This window comes from Diadema antillarum, unplaced genomic scaffold, assembly GCF_040938485.1.
Source record: "Diadema antillarum isolate AM-2024a unplaced genomic scaffold, OU_Dant_1.0 seq00002888_RagTag, whole genome shotgun sequence".
Classification (NCBI taxonomy): Eukaryota; Metazoa; Echinodermata; class Echinoidea; order Diadematoida; family Diadematidae; genus Diadema; species Diadema antillarum.
The window spans coordinates 4,779-21,835 of NW_027273482.1; the positions used below are offsets into that span (position 1 = coordinate 4,779).

Below are 17,057 nucleotides of genomic sequence, written 5' to 3' on the forward strand. Positions count from 1 at the left end.
AACATCTCGCACTGATGGAGGATGCGACGATGCTGTAGTGTATCCCAGCCGAGAGAAGAGAGCATAGAAGTGACACTGGATTCCCTTGAGTACCGGTAATCGTGAAACACAAACCTGGCTGCTTGGCTGCCTAGCGGGTAAACTCAGCCCCCAGCGTGCTCATTACAAGTAGACCTAGGGGCCTGAATTCACGAAGGTGGTACAAATGAAACCATGATTTTAAACTATGGACAAAAACCATGGAGCGCCAAGTGTCGTATGAGATATTTCGTTACGAAATCAGTCATTTCGTCGATGAAATGATTATTTTGTAACGAAATGACAACATTTTGTAACTAAATGAACATTTCGTCCACGAAATGATAATTTCGTTAACGAAACGGTCATTTTGTTTATGAACCATCATTTCATTTATACCACCTTCGTGAATTCGGGCCAGGGGGTCTACTTGTAATGTGCGCGCTGGGGACCAAGTTTAGTGTAGTGGCGAGTGTGAAAGGGTTTGAGTGAAACACGCCTAGCAGAGAGCGATCGGGTACCACACAAATATGTCACGCAGCAGGAGTGCCTGGTCACAAGGCTACACTGCTACTGGCTAGCACATGTGCACAGGTTTCAAATCCGTCGTACGGAGCAGTTGCCGTTCTCACAGATTCCTCTTGACCGGATCATTTAAAGTCATCAGTTTGGACAGAAATAGACTAATGGAGGAACCAAATGTTCAACGTATTCTGTTGTCAACATTTATGTATGTAGTCAGATTGAAGCAATTTTTAGTATTTAAGTTGGAGAACTTAACTTGAAGAAGTGTGTAAACATGGATATTTGCAAGAGCACTTCTACCACCAAGTATCATCATAACTCTTAGCGACCAAGTGCTTGAGAACACCAAAGTTGTTATTACTTGGAGTGTTCATCCAGTCAAATTTGAAATGGGACGCCCAGGTAAACAGCATGGTCTGCAAGGGCAACAGTCAACTCTTCATCCTGTGCAAACTTAAGTTCCATGGCCTCCCTCAAGCTGACCATCTTGCAATCTATTTAACCGCCGTTTGACCAATCCTAGAATATGCTGTGCCTATTTGGGCCATGGCTATCACCAAGCAACAGGTCGACTTTATCGAGCTCATATGAAGCGAGACTGGAGGATCATCATTTGTTGACTATTCGGGCTATTCAGATGCTATGGACACTTTGCCTCCCCACCCTCAGTGATAGACAGCGAGATCTCTGTGTGTCTTTCACAAGGACCCTTCTGGATACGGCCTCCAAGGTGCACCATCTGCTTCCGGCACCCTGTAAACACTTACACCATACTGTATAAGCTGTTACTTTTGCGAGGGTTTAGTTTTCACAAATTTCACGAATCACTGTTGGACCAGGAATTTGACAACACGCGAAAATGTTGCCATGTGCCAGGGTGATAGTGCACTTACGATAGCCTTTACAGTATCAATACGCGAAAACATCTCGTGAAAATGTCAGTGACCTCATTTGCGAAAATATTTGTTATGCCAAAATAACAGCTTATAAATACAGTCTTACAAGTACGGTACAAGAAGCCTGCAGAAATTCACCACTCTCCTTTACAGAACAGAAAGACATTTAAGAGTAAATTAAGACCAGTTCTTTCCCCATTTAATTTGTCTTTTGAATTAATAGTTGTGCTTTGTGTGTGTGTATGTGTGTTTCAAGGTGTCTCTTTTAAAACATATGATATTGCAAAATGAGGATTTAAAAAAAATGTGTATATACAAGAGTGTTTGTATGTGTTAGTTTAATGGGAGTAAGGAGAAAGAGAGAGAGAGAGAGAGAGAGAGAGAGAGAGATGCATTGTCAAGAGAGGAGATAGTGCACTTGTTAGCAAGTACAGTGTATTTTATGTTATGCATTTTTCATATACAATATAGTATATCATATTATTCAAAGACCTGATTTACATTTGTAGAAACTGAGTTGATTGAATGTATTTTGATATGAAAGTTGTTAATGTTTATTTGATGAGAGAGGATGTCAATCAAACTGATTATATTTGAAAAAAAAAACACCTTTATGTTGATTTGAGAAACATTTACAAGTATATCTCACACTTGTTTTTTATAGATATTTCATTATTACTAAAAAATACTATTTTAAATTATGATTATTAATAACATCTTGACATAACATCATTATGCTGCCAATAATAAAAAGTATAAATGGTAAAATGATAATGATAATAGTTTTGTAATATTTTGGTAATTTGATTAAGATGAGATTTTGATTATACTTTGATGTACCAGTATTCTGCTGTTGTTAGATATAATGAATGAAAGAAAGTAATGTATACCCAGGAGAAATTTTCATGTACATGTATGTATGCAACAGAACTCATCAGCAAACATGTGCAAGTGACCACAATACACAACTTATGTAGAGAATATGTTTTTGTGTTCATTTCTGATTCTATATTTATTTTTGTTTATCTTTTTTTTTTCATCTGCCAGAATCTTTCAGTCTTAAGCAAACTTTTCTGATCTTAGTTTGATTGCAATATTTGTTTCTATGGTCTATGTCATGTGAAATATGAAGTTTTGCATTTTTTGCATTTTTATTTTTATGTTTGAACAATTCTATTGTTATAAACCCTGCTTTGTGAAATAATGATATATCCTGTTGTCTTTCTAATCATTAGTGTGTTCCAGGTCATATAAACTCTTCTTATTGATCAATTCTGAGCCTAGGATTCTCCTCAACTATTCCTTAGCTTCCTTGTGCAGTCTTTCCCCATTGCCCTCTTTCTCTCCTAGATGTATTTAAGAATTAAAACAGCCAAATGTGAATACAGTAACCTATAAATATAAGAATCGAAATCATGTTCATCATGCAATACAGTAGGTGTAGGAAGCTGATTCAGCTGCTTGCAGAAGTCAGCCATCCTGTTATAATTGTATGTATGTTTGTAAAATGCTAAGGGTCTGATTAAGAGACTATGTATGTAGACTGGCTTTAAGCAATAAAGTCATGTATAACCAATTGATAACACACAAATGATGCAATGAATGTTGTGGTTTTCATGTGGGAGTCATTTTTTTTTTTTTGTCTTAACTTTAAAACTTTCACAAAATGCCCAAGTACAAGAATTGTACATTCTGTTAGCCACATAGAGTTTCAGTTAAATCAAATGGACTTGGTACAAAATGTACAATGTATTGTGTGCATTTCTACATGATTACTGGACTGCCTAAATGTGATTGTTCTTTGCTTTCTGAAAAGTTGCATTAAAAAATGTGCATACTTTTGCAGTACTTAGTGGTCAATGAAAGCATGACGTAGTTTTAAAAGGTTATGGGTTTTTTTTATAATGATTCAAATGTATACACTATATTACATGTGTAGATGTTATTTGTCTCTAGGGAGCTCTGTGTGACAGGAAGAGATAGTGTATGAAGTTGTAAAATACAATTTCGCACCATACTCAAGTTTATTTTAAGTAAAATTAAAGGAACCTAATAATAGATTATTCATTAAAATGTGACCTAGATTAAACAGTTATGGATTTTAAAATTTAGTTATGGATTTTAAATTTTTTTATATAATCCAAAAACTATCAGAAATATTACAATGTACGTGTAGCTGCAGCCTCATAATCAAATAGTTGTAGTATTGTAATAACCTTAATGACTCCTAGGGGGAAAGCTATTGCAATTTGCTGAGTCATCAACCAAGATTTGTTCTCGTATTTGTTTGCAAACCAGTGGATGAGTTGTGAGGTGATGACATCATCGCCTCTTCCAGTTTGTGCATACTTTCAAGTTGCATTTTAATTTTCTTATCGTCTGATTTAGAAGAAATATTTGTCATTGTGTCCGTCTAGTTTTTCTTTCTTTATCAAAGTCTTTATCAACCAACAAACAAACATGATTGTTTATTTAGCATGTCGTACATTAGTAGTGAGGGTAAATAGTGGTTGATATTGAATCTGCTCTGCCATAATCCCTCCAGTGTCCTAAAAAGATATGAATGCAATTCTTGTCCTATAGTTCACAGTCCAGTATGAATTTTATCCTTTTGTGCGTAACTTTAGTGATCCATGTACATGTACGTAAAATATTGCGTCAATTTTTGTCCAAGACATTTTATTTTCATTTTTCGTGACTTTTCTGTTGTGGTTGTATAACTATTACAATTTACAACATGAGTAATTAATATGAGAGTAATTTCTTGCAAATATGCAATCTAGAAACGAGCATACAATGATCATTTAGGATTTACCCTCTGGCTCTTCAACTGATGGACATGCTCTCTTGCATTATCCTTTTACAATGCAGATGTACGGCATCATGCTCGTTGGTTGAAGCCATTTCTGTTTGCCCTTGGGGGTCAGCTGAAATTTCTCAGGATAAAGTATGGAGAAGAACCTAAGAAGCCCCGTTCACATCAAGATAACTGGTGAGAGATATTTAGAATTTGACCTGATCTAAGAGCCAGTTCAAGGTTTTATTGAAATAAATACATTTGCAGTTCAAATCTTGAATTCTAACTCCAGATGTACATTTTAAAACTTGAACTTGAAATATGATGATTTACTTTGTTTTGTTTTTGTACTTCTGGAAAATGTAGTGTCACAGCAGTCTGCATAATATACATGTATTTTTTTCAGATCTACAAGTTGTAGTGTAGCATAATGTCTCTGTGTGTGTGCATGTACACGTGTATGTGGCATGGGGGGAGACATACAGTGGTAATGTATTGTAGAGCTCTCAGCTTTTCTGGATTCCTCTATTCCTTAGATTTGTTGAGAGGTTTCACTGATTTAGCCCTAACCATTACCAGCATAGCACATGGCAGTGGGTAGCTTCAGGGACTTACCTTGTACTTGATATTTGAGAGAGACAAAAAAAACCAAAAAAAAAAACCCGAAACAGTCATTTGTTGTTTGTTTATATCTAGAATTTGGCTTGATTCATTCTTGCTGGTCTCTGGCTTATAACAGTGTGGATGTACTTTGTATTTTTGTTTTGATCGGTGATAATTGGTGGGCTAGGGAACATTTTGTCCTTTTTAGATATGTCCTTGGGAATCTTCATCACTTTCAGGGGCGGCGATACGGTATAATTAACTCGCCAAAAGCTATGACCTTGAAGCCTCATTTGCATAAAGTAGACAGCTTGTGTACCCAAAACCGCTGGGGAAGTGTTGCAGGGCAATCGCAATATCTCGCCTCAGAAGCCATCAAATGATTAAATCTATATACAGCAAATTGAAGAAAAACACAAGTCTCTAACTCGCTATGTTAGTTATTGTAGGTTTATTGAGGATAGACCTGTGAAATAATGTCGAAATATAGCTTCCAAAACAGAAAATTTGGTCTCAAAACAAGTGCTATTTTTTCACATTTTCCTTCATTGCCCAAAAATGAAACTTCGGTATATGACTTATGGTAGTATATCCATACTGTGTTCCAAATATCTTTTCTGTATCATTTGGCGCACAGATATGTCCAGAAAAAATCGAGATCACTGTCACTTGTGACCCACGTAAAATCCATAGAGTAAGCAGTACACAGTCCGATGTATCGGTTTTCATGCTGCGTGAAACAGTTGAAGCACATTGCAGGGTTCCTCTCTTGCCCACTCACCACCCTGTGGACCGAAAACCGAACCCTGTCGCACTGCGCCGAACCTGATGCCGCTGATTGGCTAAGCGTGCACTGACCAGTAGAGAACGCATGTGCAGGAGGATGATCTAGTTGTGCATGTCCAGTATTTTCTCTTAAATTGGGTTGTCTTTTTGCTCTTATTTTCACCTAACTATTAATTGCGCCAACACGAAACTTCGCAGGTAGTGAGTCTGGTGTATACAGACTAGCAATTTGTTAATCAAATGCATATTTATGCAGGCGCAGACTTATGTCCAGAAAAAAATTGTAACCCTTTCCCACGGTCGACTTAAACAGAAAAACACACATATCTCAAAAGATACATCAGCATTTTCACCCCAAATCATATGAAGGATGATATATCCATATTAGATATATGTGTGAAGTTTTAAGGGATTTGGTGCTAAAATAAGGGAGAAACGAGGAGGTGAACTTTCGAGATTTTTTTGTCCTTCCCTCCGCACAGCGCTTCGATGACCGTTACGAATTCAAAAGCTTTGGCCTCTTATCAGTGAGTTAATTACACCGTATCGCCGGGGCTGCTTTGTCTCTGTCTTAGGAGTCCCAATGGCAGTGGTTTAATTCTAGTCAATTGACTGTAAGGTCGATTGGATGTCTTTGCAATGCTCCAAATCATAAAAAGAAATTCTGCAGTAAGATGTACAGACATCGAGTCAGTTTGATTAATCTCTGTCTTTAAGTTGTGATCCATCTACATGTATTTTTGTTTCGTTTTGTGATTTTGAATGTATTTGTTGTCTTCTAGGGATTATACCAGTGAGATATATGCTTTCGGACAACGTTTTGGTGAGCAGTTCAATGATGCTACAATCAGAACAGCATTCACCCATCACAGCTATGTAGAGAAGGAGGAGGCACACAGAAAGGAGATGGGCTTACTAGAAAAGGACTCCCAGCTGCAACTTGAAGACAATAGTGCTCTTTCCCAGACAGGTAATTAGAGCGGAATGCTCTTGACAATGTAACCATTGCCCCACACTGTGCTCGTAAGGCTATGAGGGAAAAATTACGTCATTGCAAGAGCTCAAAGAGTTCCAAACCACTTTGAAGTTAAATTTGATAAATGACATCAAGCCATCTCTGTGACAGAACAAAATTAATCTTTTACTGGCTGGATTGGGCGACTGATATACAAAATGGAGTTTTGCTTATACAGCAATTGCTTGTTTGTACAAGCAATTCTGCAGTTTTTCCTAATTCGGGTAACGTTCATTGAGGGAAGGATAAATGTGGGAAACTAGGAAATGTTGATCCTAAAACTAAAAGGAAGTATAAATCATTGCAAAGGGGGGGGGGGGGGGGTTACACCGGCAATGTGACGACCTATGTGGAATTGTTTTGTTGTTACACTGTATTATTAATTTCAAGATACAAGGAGAATTGATAGGGTGTTGTCACTTTATTTCCCTTTCTGGCTTTTTGCCAAAACAGGGTATTTGTTTTCATCCAGTTATATCAAGAGCTACCTGAGGCATTCATTGCCAAAAGTCCCAGAGGAAGGACACAGGTAAGAAACCTAATTCATTGTGCTGTGTGCAATAATAGAATCAAATGCTGATCAATCAGTGCCATCATATAAAAACAACAACAACAACAACATTTTACCAATTGGAATTTGAAGCTATGTAAACTTTGTAAAAGACAGGAATGGCTTTGTTATATACAGTTTGTGTGCCGTCTTGGTCATATCTAGATAATGTGTTGAAGATGGCTTTGTGTAGTAGTTTATTGTCTCAGTAATAAGTTCATGTTGTGGCAGTTGAATCCGAGGTACAACCCAGGATTAGAAACATCTGTGAGACATGACAATTTTCTATGCAGTGTTGTGTCACTCTTTGTTCAATTTTGTAGACATTCAGATTGTTTCAACTAAATTATTGGTAGACTCATAGAAAGATTTCCATAGAATGAATTTATATATATATATGTGTCAAAAAGTTTCTTTCTCAGAATGAATTATGAAAAATTTCATAAAATGCCAGCATGAAAATGCGACACTGCTGTTCCATACCACGTATCATGCCTTTTCATATTCAGGATAGTGATGATGTACAAGAAAATAGAATGTTGCCGAATAGACATTGTATTTTCAGTTTGAATGTAAAGAAAATCATGAAACAGGATTGAGTGAAACACACTATCATGAAATATGGAAAGCTTCAATGTTGAAAAATATTGAAAATTGGAAATGAGCAACTGGATGTTTTTAGTGCAAGATGGTAGTATGACTATTTGTGATCATAGTGAAATAGTCCTAGCTTTGTAATGGTTGAATTGGTGTGATTGTCTGGAATGGTTAATGATAATATTGGTGTTATGTGTTCAAAATGTTGTGTGCATATTAACTTTTTACTTGTAGTTACATGAAGAGGAACTCACAGGAATATCTTCATACAAGTTATTATGAAACAAGTATCTTCCGTCTGTATGTACTCTTGTAGGAATCAAAATGTAACGGCATGACTCATAATCTATAAACTCCTAAATGCTAAAGTTGAAAAATGAAGTCAGACGAAGATAACATTGAAATTGGAGAAAAGATATAAAGTCATGGCGTTTTTAGTTTTAATACATGTCTGAGCAGACCAGCAGTGCTGCCAAGTCTCCTTCATCCTGCAGGAGGCTCTATGAAACTTTTGAACAGTATTTCATCTAGTCCTGACAAAAGAATATACAAAACCTCCCTGATTTGGAAACTCTCATTGCCCATTGAAATGCATGTAACACACAAATGTATTTCTGAGACCTTTCTGGATTCTTTCTCTTTTGAAGTGTGAATGTTGACAGCTCTGGAACAGTGATTTATTACATACATGTACCGGGTTGTCGATCACAATCAGCTTTGTACAAAAGTCTGAGACGATGACTTCATTGCATGTTAACACTTCTATTGGCTTGTATGTTGAAAAAATGTGAATGATAATTTTGAGTTATCATTTGTGATGGGCAGTGATCCTTGTAACCCCTTCCCACTTTAGTATCCATTATTACTAGATCATTGTATAACAACTCCAGACTACACAAGTTTGTATTTTGATCCCTCACAAATATAATTCAAGTCTTCTGTGTACAGGGAAATTTTACGAGGATTTATTGGCAAGTGAATGGGAAATGTATTCAGCTGCACAATGTAGGTGTGACAGAGGGAAAGTGATGTTTTGTAGTTTCACAATATACTTTTGGTTCAGTGTCACAAAACGTAACCCTTTGTATGTATTTATTTTAATTCAATTTAGGGTTAAGCCAGTTCACAGTTAACCATTTGAGCATGTGTAAAAGTCATTGCAGACCCTTACCTGGTAGGTCTTCATGAAGATTATGTTATAAATATTCATGTATGACCTAGGTGCATGACAAAATGTACAAGTGAATCTACATTATTTTCAACAAATAGATAAGTGTGGCTGTTTTCAGCTGCTCTCTTATTAAGAGATTAGTCCATGTTTTGACAAGTCTGGTGTTAAGAGATCATTGCAGACTCCTGCTAACTGTAAACTGGCTTGTATACAGTTGATAGCCAACATTTATGATATTGTGTAGGTACATGAAAGGTAGAGCAAAATATATGTTATTTCCTTTCAAATATTTGTCTTGTGCTATTTTTCAAATGGGACTAATATGATAACAGAGGATTAGGACACTGTATCTAGCTTGTGTCTGTAGTAATGCAGCCATTGGAAGATAATGGTTTAGCCGCTATTTGACTTACATTATTGATGTGTTTGATTTTTTTTTTAATATCTCAATATGAAATTTAGGGAGGGTCTTGATTTCTACAAAATACATGTACATGGTTAGATATGTAAATTGCACAAAACATACAATCATTTTCACACACAAATCTCAAGAATTTTTACTTACACTGTAGCACCATCATTAAATCTTTTCAGTAATGATAAGTTTTTAAATCTTTCACTTTACTTGTTACCAGAAAGAGTTTCAATAAAACAAATAGAACGGGTCTTTTTTGATGGTTTAAATGCAGGCTGAAATTGACAAGTATGATCAGCTAGAATGACCTAGGGTGATTGATAACCTCTGCTAGTTGTAATATTTGTTTGTGTTTGCAGCAATATATCACACTCTGATAGGAGAAACTGCCACAGTATCTACTATATCCCCTGAACATGAAATCCTACTTGTCATCTTGCTGTAAGGCAAAACCAGATTCATGATTAGACCGGCGGGACCACTATTGTGTAAACATTCCATTCTCGGGATTCTTAAGTCTTTTGTTTTAGTTTTGTCGCACTTAGCATCACTCCATTGTCTCAGATGCCTGCTCAATCATCTTAACCCCCCAAAATGGGTGACAGCCGTGCACCCAGCAGCAGCGAAATGAGAGCGTGGGGATTCTCCCAGGTGACTATTAGTGCTCATCACCTAATGCCAACCTATCTCGGACAGTTTGTCTTGCCAGACACTCTACACCAACAGAAATCAGTTCAACCCACACTTATTTGGTTATATCTGAGGCTCAATCCTGTGTCATCCTTCATCCCCCCCCCCCCCCCCCACATCTCCCTTTGCTTGCAGCCGGCATGCATTACTGCCTCAGACTGGTATTGCATTTTGGTCACCCTGTCTGTGGTGTTTTTGTTTCACTGGCGAGGGAAGTTTTATTGTTTGCTTGATGCAGGGCCATCCATCAGTATCTCCTCAGCGGAAATGTGCTGTCACATGTCGCCGGCAACTTGGGGATGAGGGATCTCATATTATGTGCCGTAAGTGAAATTATTCTTTAATTCTCACATAACCTTTTAATTTGACTGATACTTTACTTCTCTTTTTGTGTCACACACACACACACACGTACGCACACACACACACACACACACACACACACACACTCATACAACAAAGAGAAAGAAATTGGTTTAAGGGTCAGACAAATTTGTCCTTGTGTTTGTTGATGTAAATATGCTTTCAGATTGTCTAGCATTGAGGTAGAAAGGTGACTACAAATCTTGGGTTCTGCTTTTTCAGGTAAACAACCCTGTTTGGGACAGGCCTTGTACAGGGCGTCTATTTGTGGCAGGGGCCGTTTCTTTTTGAGATGTAAAGGCCCAATCAGGTGTCACCTCCCACAACACTTGCGAGTAAAACTCCTGCTTGTGTTCTAAAGTGGGACTAAGCACACATGATGTTCATTCTGTTTTACAATTGATGAATGAAACTGCCCCTGCACACAAATAGGCACCCTGCAGCGAACAGGAGTATTTACTCTTGATAAATTTACACTAAGTCTGGTATTAGTACAGGTATGTAATTTATGTACGGCAGGTCTGCCAACACTGGAAACTAGTTGAGAGTGAGACTCCAGGCCAATGCTATAATTTAGGAGTCAAAATGAGTGAGATCAATGGAAATGCATGCAAATTGAATAAAGTTTTAGAGTGAGAAAGGACCAAAATGAGTGAGTCTCACGCTCAATGCGTGAGAGTTGGCAGCCCTGATGTACGGTATGTATGGTAAATTTATGTATGGTAAATTTACCAGTAGTCACATGGTAGTGGGGGTAGACTCTCATCTCCAACTTGTAAAAAACTACACACTGACCATTGCTGACATGATTGATATGTCTCAACGGGTTCGGGCTAACTCGGCCCACGGGACATCTCGTCCCACCCGTCGAGGGTGGGCCGAGTTGTCCCACCCGTTGGTATCGATAGTGATCGTGAGCGCTTGTCTGTGTTTGAGGTTATTTTGTCTTTGGGACGTCTTTTTTAACCGTAACTTTTATGGAATTGTGCTCAGTGGTTTCTGTAAAGAATATTTGCCGACTTTTGGGGGATACAACGACGTAAAAATGAAATTTCAGACGTGTTTATCGCGGTTCGCGATCCCCATAGGTTCACGTTCATTTCGCGCGGTGGGCTAACTCGGCCCAGCTAAGTTTTAGCTGTTGTTTTGTCAGTAAATCTCCGTAAAACTATCAATTTTATCATGTATGAAGGTGTATTCAGGGTTCCTTTAACTAATTTCATCTTCGAGGGAATTTAATTTTGCACATGTTTGGTGAAATGTTGGATATTTGTTCGCATGATTTCATCTTTGCCGTGTCCGCACCGCACTGGTCTCGCCACTGCAGCTCGCTCACACACACAGTGGCAGAGCTGAGCTGGCAGCGCCATGCCCACTCGGGGAGGCGCGGCGGCGGGGCGCGGCGCGTGGGGCGCGAGCGGCAGAGGGAGCAGCCGGCCACTCCGTACCCGTATCCAGTAGAGAAGAAATCAAATTATGTAGCAGATCATTCAATGTGAACTACATGAAGGTCATTATATGCATTTGATTTTAACTGTTAAATGTTTTGTTGTTGCTGCTGTTGTTGTTGCTGATTTTATGTATAGATCTGCGTTCTACTCAACAGTTATTTCTGTCCAATAAATGTTACCTTTTTTCTTAATAAAAACAAACAAGCAAAAGTCAAAGGGGTGAGTCTGTTTATGGGCATTGCCGTGGAAATTAATAAATTGTTTGATATCCAGTGGTCAGTTATTTGACCTGTAGATATGGATGGTTTGGTTGAATGGTTGATATCATGAAACCGCTAATGAAATGTAGTGCTAGCTAGATTGGTCTTGTTTATGATTGTAGGGCCTACCTTTTGTGTGTACTTTCAAAAATAAAAAGGAATTGTTTTTTGTTTTGATGACATTGCCATTTTTTTTGCCATGGGAATCCTTACCCTAATTCAAGAGAAAAATCCTCTGCCACCTGTACCTGCACGATAATGGCCAACCGTCAAGTTCTTTTTCTTTTTCTTTTTCTTTTTTGTAATTTTCTTTTTATATATATATGTACTGTATATACAGAGTATATCTCTCTCTCCCTCTAGCTATGTTATGTATACTGTGATGATCTATTGAACCAAACTTGGACTTCATATCTTAATCTTTTCCATGCCTTAGCCCTATTATATGTGTTAATCTTTTACATTTTTATTTATTTGTACATAACAAGGCTGATTATAAAATTCTCAAATCCTTGCTTGTCCTGCACTCATACTGTTGAATTCATGCACATTTTTTTTTTTTTTTTTTTTTTTTTTTTTAAAACAAGCAGCAAAGATGAATAGCTTCTCAAATGGTCTTCCTTCTCAAGCACGGTACTCAAAGTGTTACACAATTTGCAGTCACGCAGGGTCACAAAAGAAACATTACAACATGTACTGGTAGGCATTGGTAAGGTCATGCATATAAGCTCTCATCTTCCTTCACAAAAGAATGTGTTGTTTTGTGGCCATTGCATCCTTTCGACTGTTGCCCTGCCTGCCCGTGATTACAATGTACCGGTACTGCTCTTTCCAAGACTGCAAGATCACAGCAAATGTTGAATAATATTAATGTGAGCATGTAAAGTATGTTTTGTTTTGTTTTGTTTTGTCATTTTAACATCCATTACTTTATTATTTCCTCTCTATTTTTTTTTCTTGAATAACAGAACATTCTCATTTGACTTGAAATAATACTTTCATTTTCAATTATCACATTACCAAGTATCATCTGTGTACAAAGCTTTCTTTCCACAACTGCATTGTAAAGTTCTGTATTTTTTTATGATTCTTCGTCTGGCTCTATAGATCGCCTACTGCCAATATTTCCGCTTCCTTTCCCCATCTCTCTTTCACTCTTCCATCAACCCATTCTTTTCTTATGTGTGATCAATGTGTTTCTCAAGTGCAAATGAGATTTGATTTGAAACACTGCATACTTCATGTGAATTGCACACCAGTATTTTTTTTTCCGAATTCATATTTACATAGAACTAGTGTGTGCATATCTACACTGATGTTCAATGTAGACAAATTTGATATCTTTAATTAAAAAAAAAAGGTCTCAAGTAGCGCTGTACTATGGATTAAAAAACGTATGTGACAAAAACATAATTTTTTTTTTAGAGTCATCACACTTCATCATCAGTGAATAGTGTGCATTCATAAAATGTGAATTTAATTCCACCACATTTTATAGTGTGTTACAACGGTAATACAACATTTGTTCCTGTGACCTTGTAACAATTGCTCTGGTGTATTATTTTCTCCAAGGACTTAAGATCAAGGTTAGGATTGTGATAGGAGTAGGGTTAGAGTAATGCTCCTTTGTAGAATTTATGTTTGGTTTAGCATGCAGAATTTCAAGTGAACAATTGTTGCAGGAGCAAATGTCATGGAACCATTACGACACTGACTTCAGTCCTACTTCAGTTAATAGGCCTACTTCAGTCGATAGTTTGCTTTCTTCTAGATTTTCACCTCTTGACCTACCTGTAAAACATACATGTAGTTTACCAGATAGTTGCCAATTGATGAACTCTGCCCCAGGTGAGGTGCATCGCAGGAAATGAGATTATTGTACATATGTCAATCCAGATACACTTCATGAAATGTTGCATTATTGTAACACTCATTTCGGTGTCCAACATTATGCTCAGTCACTCCGCAAAACCAGACAATGTCCTCTCAAAACTGAATATTCACTGTAGCTGTAGGGGCTGAAGAAAGCAGATCTGTTCTCGGTCAGTTCCTGTGGTAGACTCTTTCTTAATTCTACCCACTTACTTTTTCCAGGGTAGTTAATTTACATATTAAAATCATAAGATAGACAAATCAACCAAAACGAAAGGAGGAAAGTAGTTTCACCCGAGGACCGAAGGAACCGATGGAAAATAAAGGTAGGGCCTACAGGTGATCACAAGGTGAAGTTGAACATGAATGGACACAGATCAAAAGAGTTTGAGGACGTAGGTGTGGAGGTGAGTGGAGAGAATTAGGTTGTGTGGAAAACTAAATGTGGATAATTCATTAGGGGTATGTCTGAAAAGTAAACTACAAATATGGAAAGCTACACAAAACAACAACAACAAACCAAAGCTACACAAAAAATTAGTTTCTGGTCACATTAATGCTCTGACATTATTGTTAGGTGTTTTGTTGATCTTTTTTGTATTTATTGGTTTTCCACTGATTGCAATACAGTATAAGACAAATAACCATAAATCAAAATGATTACAAATAGTCAAAATAAGAATTACAGTAAAGATTTAAAAAAGAGCAGCTTACAAGATTGAGGCATGGCCATGGAGACTTTGCAAAACATATAAGGGACTGAAAGGATATCCAAAGCACACCAGAGACAGCCCCACAAACCAACAGGAACTTACTCCATAGCTACACAGTGTAGAAGCCAGATCCCATTTATTATGAAGTTGGAGGTACCGGGTACACATCAGTGTTTTGTTGATTTTTGCTCTATGAATTTGCACATGGATAGCTATGCAAACATTAGTCCTGCATGCTTCAAGTCATACTTAACATATCTAAATTAACTAATAGGACCAATATCCAACATGTCAGAAGGATGCATATCACCTTCCACGTACCCGAAACAATTTACGCAAAAAACAATAAAACAAAACAAAAAAAATACATCGTGTATTATGTTCACCATGGGCCTAATTATTGGAATGAACTTCGCAATATGCTGCACCGCACCACCTTCTTTCAAACATACTCTTACAGTCTTAGGCTGCGTTCCCCTTGCCTTTAGAAAGAGGCAAGTCAATTGCTCTTTTATTATGCGAAAAAAGTGAAAATATGTTGAATTTTCTTTTATATTTTCTTTATACTGTTGTACGCATATGACTCACAAGCTGTAGTAGTCTCCTCATCCAGCGGTTCCAACACAAAAATTTAAAAAATGTATAACTTTTGCATCGATTGTCCAATTTTCCTCAAACTTTCACTGATGTGTTTTACTAATATTGTTGCATTTTCTCAATCCTTATGTTTATGAAGGTGAACTTGTCCTTTAATTCAGTATCAATCATTAATAATATAAATAATAACGTTGATGCTGGGGGATAGACAGAAAAACAGCAAAATGACAACTGCAAACTGCATGAGGTTGGAATACATATTATTAAGTCATCCTGGAAAAAAAAAATATCAGAAAAAAATAAAAGACAAAAAAAAAAATCAGAAAAAAAAAAGAGTCAAGCAACCCCCTATATGCCCAGCCTTCCCGGGCCTTTAGCAGAAACCCTTGCCCTTTCACCTTGGCATTGGCTGGCGGTAGCACACCAGCTCAGCCCAATTCACGCGATGTTGCAGCAAAACACAGTTGAGTTGAAACATGTTGCTCCCTCTCTAGCTCTCAGCTGAAAGTTCAAGACAATGGATAGGAAAATGCCAACTGACTACTGCATAGAATTTAGTACTCACGCGAGAAAATTGGGAAGTGCAGCAAATGACGCCTTTTCCTCCAATTTCAACCACCGCCCGTATCCGTAGCTACGTTTACGGAGTGGCTGGCTGCTCCCTCTGTGCCATTCACGCGGGTGCCCCGCGCCGCCCCGTGCCTCGCCGAGAGTGGGCACGGGCATGGCGCTGCTCAGCTCTGCCACAGAGATGTGTGAGCGAGCTGATGGTGGCGAGACCGGTGCGGTGCGGATACGGCAAAGATGAAACCATGCGAACAAATATCCAACATTTCCCCAAACAAGCGCAAAATTAAATTCCCTCGAAGATGAAATTAGTTGAAGGTACCCTGAATACACCTTTATACATGATAAAATTGAGTTTTACGGAGATTTACTGACAAAACAACAGCTAAAACTTAGCTGGGCCGAGTTAGCCCACCGCGCGAAATGAACGTGAACCTATGGGGATTGCGAACCGCGATAAACACGTCTGAAATTTCATTTTTACGTCGTTGTATCCCCCAAAAGTTGGCAAATATTCTTTACAGAAACCACTGAGCACAATTCCATAAAAGTTACGGTTAAAAAAGACGTCACAAAGACAAAATAACCTCAAACACAGACAAGCGCTCACGATCACTATCGATACCAACGGGTGGGACAACTCGGCCCACCCTCGACGGGTGGGACGAGTTGTCCCGTGGGCCGAGTTAGCCCGGATCCGTCTCAACACACGTACATTGACTCAATGTAATTGATGTCGTTTATTAAAACTCTACATCATGTACATTGCACTACTTAAGTGCAGCCTACAAATGTAAACAATAAACTAGGGTCTACATTAACTGCGACCAGCCTAAGGAGCGCCCCGGGGTTAGGTCTACATACTAGAAATGCGTACAATGTAAATCTATCTAGACTAGGCCTAGTGCTCTGCTACAGTTGACAGGTCAAAGACAAGTGTAAACAGGGAGTGACATAGCCCCGGAGACCGCGCCGCCAGGCGCGGTCCTGGCGGCTTCCCCGCAGTTTCGCTTATGTTAGTTCATAAGTATTCTGTGCGCTTGTGCAAGTGATTGTGAATTCTGTGAACATCGGTGAGCTGCTTATAAGACATCATTTTGTGCATCACAAGCAATGAAATGCATCAAACAGTCGCCGATGATAGTCATTTAGGTTTCATCGACCCATGTAA

General features: G+C 38.1%; 1 protein-coding gene across 1 annotated transcript; it reads left to right on the plus strand.

Moving 5' to 3' along the window:
- Positions 1-4,310: 4,310 nt before the first annotated feature.
- On the plus strand, positions 4,311-16,127 carry LOC139715133 (large ribosomal subunit protein mL44-like; the record flags this gene model as incomplete). The annotated part of the gene is made up of 5 exons (XM_071626744.1): positions 4,311-4,431; positions 6,408-6,595; positions 7,094-7,169; positions 10,302-10,386; positions 15,954-16,127. Coding segments are annotated over 5 exons (644 nt in total), but the record flags the coding sequence as incomplete, so codon positions are not given.
- Positions 16,128-17,057: the final 930 nt, after the last annotated feature.